The following is a 6,935-nucleotide window of genomic DNA, read 5'->3' on the forward strand; positions in this document are numbered from 1 at the left end:
CCTCTGGTCACACTCTACATTCTAAAAAAATCACAAAAGTGCACTTAATCGCCCAATATAATAACAAAAAACATAGCAAAATTAAAAAGCTAAGTAAAGGCAGCAATAATAGAGTGAAAACCGCGCAATAAACACCGATTGAAAGACCAGAGAAAAAACAGCTTGCGAAATGGGAACGAACGTGTTTGGCTAGCCAGTCTTTTTTTTCGCCTCCAAAAAAACCTGTGATTTTTCGGGTTGGGGGGGTGAAAGGAAACCCGTGGAAACCCGCAGAAAAAAAAACCGCCTGAAAGGAGCGCCCAGTTTTGGAAGCAACTTTAATACAACTCCCCGAATCCAGAGGCGAAAAAGAAAAACTAAAATAAAACGGGGGCGTCTAGCGCTCGAGTGTAGTGGTGTGTGTGTGTGTGTCTGTGTGCGTGTTAGCCAGAACAAGTTGTGTGCGAGAGGTTTTTTGATGTCTGCGCTGCTTTTTTTTCCCAGCCGAGGTGAGCACACAGGTGAATTATCGGTGCATTCGGCTGCCTTGGCAACAGTTCCATAAAAGCAACAACAAAAAACAGCAACCTTAGACACACAACCCATCGGTATATCTATTATCTACTTACCCGTATATAAATAAGCCCAAACAAAACACATACAAACCCATCGAAAATGCTGCGTTTTCTAAGCCGTCGCAAGGTGCGCAACAACTATGTGGATAATTCCCGAGGGGGCGGTGGTGCGGGCAGTTCCGCGGTGGGCGGGGCCGGGGGCGGTGGTGGTGCCATCGCCAGTGGCTCGCAAATTAAGCCGCAACGTATCGTGGTCAACAAGAACAAGATCGATTGCCGCGTCATTCTGCTGGACAACACTGACCTTTCCATCGAATTATCGGTGAGTACGCGCCACATCGAATTACATTTTGTTTTGGCCCATTTTCGGCTTTAAACCATTTGGTTTAAACTGCTGCCGTTGGCAGTAATTGCCGAGAGCCAAACAAATAAGGTACAAAGTGGGTGCACGTTGGGTGGATCCGAAAAGATAGAATTTTCAAGGTATAGATAAAGATAGTAGGGTGCTTCAGTTCAACTGACTGAAAAATCATAGTACATTAAACAAATATTGAGAAGTTGTACATTTTTAGGTTGATCAATAGTTTGAATAAATATGAGACAAATGACTTAGTTTTTAACTTACTAATTTTTTTTTAGAATTTAATGATAAAATGTTGTAAAAAAAAGTCTGAAAAAAATAACATTTTATATTAAGCATTAAACTTATGTGAATTTTAAGATATTGCAATCTTCTTCTTGTGTCTCTTAATTAAAATAGTGAAATTTATGAAATAAATTATTATGAAATTCTTAAAGACTCAATAAGCTAAAAAAAAACCTTTTCAACTTTGTATTCTGTCCCTATGATATTAATTGTTTCCCATCGATCCACCCTAACAAAGACACTCAACAACCACTTGCATTGCCTCCGCTCGTGTGATAAAATAAGCAAATTGCCGCTGATCAGCACATAATTTAACCCGCTAAGCGAACGTGATTAGTTCAGGGTCGCTTTGATTTACACCTGCCCCCGTCGAAGGCATTAATTTTTCTCCACTTTGCGCTTGCAGAAAAAAGCGTTGGGCAGCTTTCTGTACGAACAGGTCTTCTACGCACTGGACATAATCGAAAAGGATTACTTCGGGCTGCAGTTCATGGATGCCAACCATGTCAAACACTGGCTGGATCCCACCAAGCCCATTAAGAAGCAGGTCAAAAGTGAGCTAATGTGCGAACTCAATTACGTGGGCAAGACAATACTAATTATTTCCCTATTTCCCGCAGTTGGACCGCCTTACACGTTCCGTCTGAAGGTGAAGTTCTATTCATCGGAACCGAATACACTCCGCGAAGAACTCACCCGCTACCTGTTCTTTTTGCAACTGAAACAAGATCTTTTAGAGGGACGACTCGATTGTCCAGACGACAAGTCAACCGAACTATGCGCTTTGGCATTGCAGTGTATGTGTTTATTTTGCTGGAAATTAGAATAACATTTATTATAAAATTGCAAAATATTTAATGAAGTTTTTTTATACGTAAATTTAAATTTATTTAACAAACATTTTAAAATAGATATAATTGTTCATTCGGATCATAATACATTTAATACATGTTTAATGCTTTTTCATTTCGTATCATCAATGCGTTTTAGTGTTTGCTTGAAATTAAAACTTCCTATGAACATTTACGCTAACGTTTACCCTTTTTTCTTGACTAGCTGAACTGGGCGACTACGATAACCAGGAGCATTCGGCGGCAACCGTATCGGAGTTCCGTTTTGTGCCCGAGCAAACGGAGGACCTAGAGATTGCCATCCTAGACGAGTACAAGACGTGTCGGGGCCTCACGCCCGCCCAAGCTGAGACAGCATTTCTGAATAAAGCCAAGTGGCTGGACATGTACGGCGTTGACATGCACACGGTGCTCGGAAAGGACGGCTGCGAATACCACCTCGGCCTCACGCCCACTGGCATACTCGTTTTTGAGCGAGATCAAAAGATCGGCCTGTTCTTTTGGCCTAAGATCAGCAAGCTGGATTTCAAGAAAAAGAAACTAACACTCATTGTAATCGAGGACGACGACGAGGGCAGGGAGCAGGAGCACACCTTTGTCTTCCGGCTGTACAACGAGAAGGCCTGCAAGCATTTGTGGAAGTGCGCCGTGGAGCACCACACCTTCTTCCGGCTGAGGGCGCCCGTGAAGGGACCCTCCGCCCGCCAGAACTTCTTCCGGATGGGCTCCCGCTTCCGGTATTCCGGTCGCACCGAGTTCCAGACAACACAGCAGAGTCGCGCCAGGAGAACCGTGCAATTTGAGAGGCGTCCTTCGCAGCGATTCGCCAGCCGGCAGTCGCACCTGTTGCGCGAACGCCAAAAGGCTTCCCAGGAGTCGGCTGCCTCGGCTGTGGCCACTGTTAATGCTCGAGCTGCTGCTGCGGCAGCGGCCGCTGCGGCATCCCAACCGGCTGCCCCAGCTCCCCCACTAATTTCCTCCCACGTCTCCTCTCCAACTCCAAGCAACGATAACAATAACGATGCCTTCGACTCGCTCATTTCCACGGATCAGTTCATCACTGTTACGCCCTCGCCATCGGTGCTCACTGTGATTCAGAACTCGGCCATTATTGAACCGGATGCGGCGTGCAGCGGTTCCATCAGTTCCTCCTCCCAGGCGGCAGCCAACTTCGCCTCGCTGGGCCGCAACTCCCTCAAGTCCAACTTCAGCAACGAGGATCCGGTGTACAGCAAGATAGGATCCATCGGCAAGGCTGCGGGATTGACTGTGAAGTAGGGACTCCATTGTAAACTATCCAATGGCCCCCTTTTTACAATAACTTACTCTTTTCAGATTGGATCCAGACTACACGCCACCATACTCACCAAATGCAACCAAGAACTTCGATGAGACCAATCCGTTCAGAAATGCATCGACCTCCCATCACGGCAGCTTTGGCAAGGCTTCCATCAGCTCCGGCCAGCTCAGGTAATTCTTTCGTGTTGCTAATTGCCTATTAATGTACCTTTATGTGCACATTGCTTTCACTTCCCGATTAACTAATTTGCTGTTTCTGTGTGTTTCTCACCTGTCTTTCTGTGTTGTGTTTATCATTGTGCAGTGTTAAGAGCGGCTTGTCGGATAAAGATAGAGAGCTAGACTCATTGCTTAAGTCCATTGTCAAAGATCCATCCCCATCAGTGCTAGCAAACGAAGCCATTAATGATGCTAACAGTATCAGGTAGCGTAATCTCTAAGCCAAGATAATGAAATATACTGAGCGGAGTGTTTCTCGCCAGGGTGACCATTAACAAGACCTTCGACATGGACCACAACACAGAGACGCTGAAGCGCCTGTCAAACGCCAACGAGAAGCCCAACAACCAAGTGAAGCTGGCCAATGTGAGCACCACGGCCCTGCCGCCTGGTAACATCAAGTGCAATATTCTTAAGGGTGAGCAAACTTACGATAAAGTCAATAATTGGTTAAAGCGGGATAAAATTGTGCCATTTGAAGTACTTAAAAGTCATCATTTATCTATACCATCAGAATATATTGAAAAATCGATATAGTTTAAACTAAAAAGTACTATTAATGCTTTAACCGATCCTGCAGCTCGCGTTGAGGAGGAACTGGGTGCAGGCGGCAACGCCAAGCTCACCAATCAGATGTTTGTGCCGGCCGCCCATAGTAGCAATATGCACTCGAGCAACACGAACAGCAGTAGCAGCAGCAGCAGCGCCAACCATCATCCACACAGCGATGGACCGGATTCCCTGAACGCCACCTACATATCAGTGGTAAGTTTTCGGCCAGCGAACCAGTTTAAGCCTACTGCATTGCACTCGTTTCATGCCTTCTGTTTGTACATTTTTATTTCCATTCGTTGTCCGCACTCAATGTTTATCCGTGCTATTGCGTGTGTTGTTTCCGTGTGCTTGTGTCTGTATGCTTGCTAAACCACAAACAAAAAAAATGTAAAAAAAAACTAGGGAGGCGATAAGCTGACGCTCAGCATACCGGAACAGAAGCCATCGACGGGCAGTGGCAGCACGAGCTCCAGCACCTCGAGCTCCACCACCGCCGCCACCAATGGGAATGCCTCCTTCAGCAACGCCACCTTTGTGTCCGGATTCAGTGCGCCACTCACTCCGCCGTCCTCGCTGCCGGCGAATCTCAATAACACCGGGAGCGGTGTCAGCACCACCCTCACCAGCGTGACCACCATCAGCACGCCCAGTACGCCCAGCAGCCCCACCGCCAGCGTCAGCACCACCGCCTCGGAGTCAGTGGCTCCTGCTCTGAGCAACGCCTCGGCCGCCGAAATACTCATTAATGAAATATTCATTAACAACATCATAAACAACAATGCCAGCGGCAGTGGCACCGTCGAAACTGCTGTTAAACCGGTGGGCAGCTCAACGCCCAGTGCCGGCACCTTGCTCTTCTCCACGCTCAGTGAGCAAGAGCGTCTGGAGTCGCAGAAAACCAACCTGCAGATGAATCAGAATCTCAATCTGAATCTGAATCAATGCCACAGCGAAGTCGATGCGCCGCCGAGTGAAAAGGTTTGAGCACCTGCGAGCTTATGTCTACGCTTTTACTGTCTGTCTCTAAACTGGCCTACAACTATAACTAACGTTTTTTATACCCTTGCAGAAGGTATTAATGATAGGCTTTCATATAGAAACTGAGTTCTTCATTTGTCTGTTTTAAATCTATTTGCAATATCTTGTGTTGGCAACATACTTTCTTTATTTAAATTATATATAATATTAAATTGGTTTAAATGTAATTTAAAGTTTAAACCTTCTCTTTTTTGTTTACTATACATTCAATTTTAGTTTTGTCCATTAATCAACAACTAAATGATCTGCAAGCGTATTTAAACTTCGGCCTGCCGCAGTTGCCTGTCTTGCCTTCTCGTTTTCATGTCAATCTCTGCACGCCACTAACCATTTTAAGTCCATTGACCCCATTGACCTGCCGTTTTAACCCTCGTTTTGATCTTTGGCACAGAAAACCGCTAGCAATTACCCGGACAACAGCCGCATTCCGTTTCCGTCCAGCAGCAGCAACAGCAGTGACATGGTATCGCCCTGGCTGGTTTCCTCGGAGGTGGTCTCGGCCCCCAAGGGTCGCGAACCGACCATCATTCGCAAATCCGTTATTACAACCCAGTTGTAATTATTGTTTAACTGTAACCCCTTCTTTGCTTGTAAGCTATATGTTCGTATTTATAATCGGTAGCTATGGAAATCTAGGCAGATGTAACGTATTCGTATTTTATCGTAGACAAACTTAGACAAGTTTTAAGCATTCCAAGCGAGAGCAACGACAAAAAGACAATGAGAGAGCAGGTCCAATCAAAAGTAAACTGTCCATAAATGTGCCTTAATGATCTAGATATTTATAAACCTTACATATATCATATACACAGATACGATATCGAGGAATGAAATGTGCTAAACCGCGTACTTAATAAAGTATTCAACCCGCTAACTGTAAGTGCATAGACTATAGACTGGATTTTTAACAAAAACAAACGTGATGATGGGCGTTCTGCTTAATATACTAGGCCTATATTATAGCTTAGAGATGTGAGGACCGTTTTATGTGCAGTATTCCAATTAACAACTAACCGACCACTAAGAACAACGAAATTTTAAACTGCAGCAACGAAATTGACTGAAAGTGTATACAAATCGTGATGAAATGAATTGAATGTAATTGTGCGAGTATTTTTGTAATTGTTTTGCCCGCCGGGAGTCCCAGAACCGAAAATCAGACTTACCACTCACCCACAAAATGTTAAGTGCAAGCAATCCACTCAATTATTTTTTGTCTAAGCATACAGCGACGATGTTGAAGCATTTAAATGTAAAAAATATTCAATAAAAAGTGCATTTATGCATTATGTATACAGTACAGCATGGCAATGTCTTGTCTATTTTCGAATTAGGCACCCCATTCCAGGAATCCCGAGATCCCGAGGAGGTCCATCTGCCTGCGCGATCTTCAAGTACAAGCGGCCCATCCACAGCCAGCAGCACACATGTACTTGAAATTCCAAGATATTTTCGCAGCCCCCGAGGTCGTGGCACTGCAATTAAAAAGACAGCCGGCGGTCGCCTCCCCAGCATCAATGTTGATTCCAAAAAAAAGCCATCTCTCTATTTGAATATGGGTACAGTGAAACATGCTTAACATTAATCTTATTAAATCGAATTTGAATTTTAAATGTATAGGCATTTAGTAAAAATATAAAACTAATTGTGTTAATTCTTTAGGAGTTGTCTGTTTGACAATCAAACCTGATGCCTAAAGACAATTTCTTAAAAAAAATTAGAATAAAGAGGACTTAAGTGGTGAAAAATATATAAATTTGTATTTTCAACTCA

General features: G+C 44.3%; 1 protein-coding gene across 3 annotated transcripts; it reads left to right on the forward strand.

The window, feature by feature from the left end:
* Positions 1–6,462, forward strand: LOC108139332 (band 4.1-like protein 5). 3 transcript variants are annotated; one of them, XM_017262043.2, is made up of 10 exons: positions 1–876; positions 1,607–1,754; positions 1,821–1,997; positions 2,257–3,325; positions 3,387–3,521; positions 3,655–3,774; positions 3,833–3,987; positions 4,150–4,334; positions 4,527–5,102; positions 5,554–6,462. In XM_017262043.2, exons 1-10 carry the CDS (start codon positions 655–657, stop codon positions 5,719–5,721), a joined length of 2,955 nt encoding a protein of 984 aa, XP_017117532.1. In that variant the 5' UTR covers positions 1–654; the 3' UTR covers positions 5,722–6,462. The 3 variants fall into 3 exon arrangements, with proteins under 3 accessions (XP_017117532.1, XP_017117535.1, XP_017117533.1); XM_017262046.2 differs by lacking the exon at positions 4,527–5,102; XM_017262044.2 differs by lacking the exon at positions 3,655–3,774.
* The last annotated feature ends 473 nt before the right edge of the window (positions 6,463–6,935 follow it).

This window comes from Drosophila elegans, unplaced genomic scaffold, assembly GCF_018152505.1.
Source record: "Drosophila elegans isolate 14027-0461.03 unplaced genomic scaffold, ASM1815250v1 contig_476, whole genome shotgun sequence".
Lineage (NCBI taxonomy): Eukaryota > Metazoa > Arthropoda > Insecta > Diptera > Drosophilidae > Drosophila > Drosophila elegans.

What these genes read in the sequence shown, in the direction of transcription:
- LOC108139332 (XM_017262043.2), top strand. Translation starts at nt 655, where the DNA reads ATGCTGCGTTTTCTAAGCCGTCGCAAGGTGCGCAACAACTATGTGGAT. An exon ending in CATTAAGAAGCAGGTCAAAA is followed by an intron (nt 1,755 to 1,820) that starts GTGAGCTAATGT and finishes TATTTCCCGCAG; the next exon opens with TTGGACCGCCTTACACGTTC. An exon ending in CAAGTGCAATATTCTTAAGG is followed by an intron (nt 3,988 to 4,149) that starts GTGAGCAAACTT and finishes CCGATCCTGCAG; the next exon opens with CTCGCGTTGAGGAGGAACTG.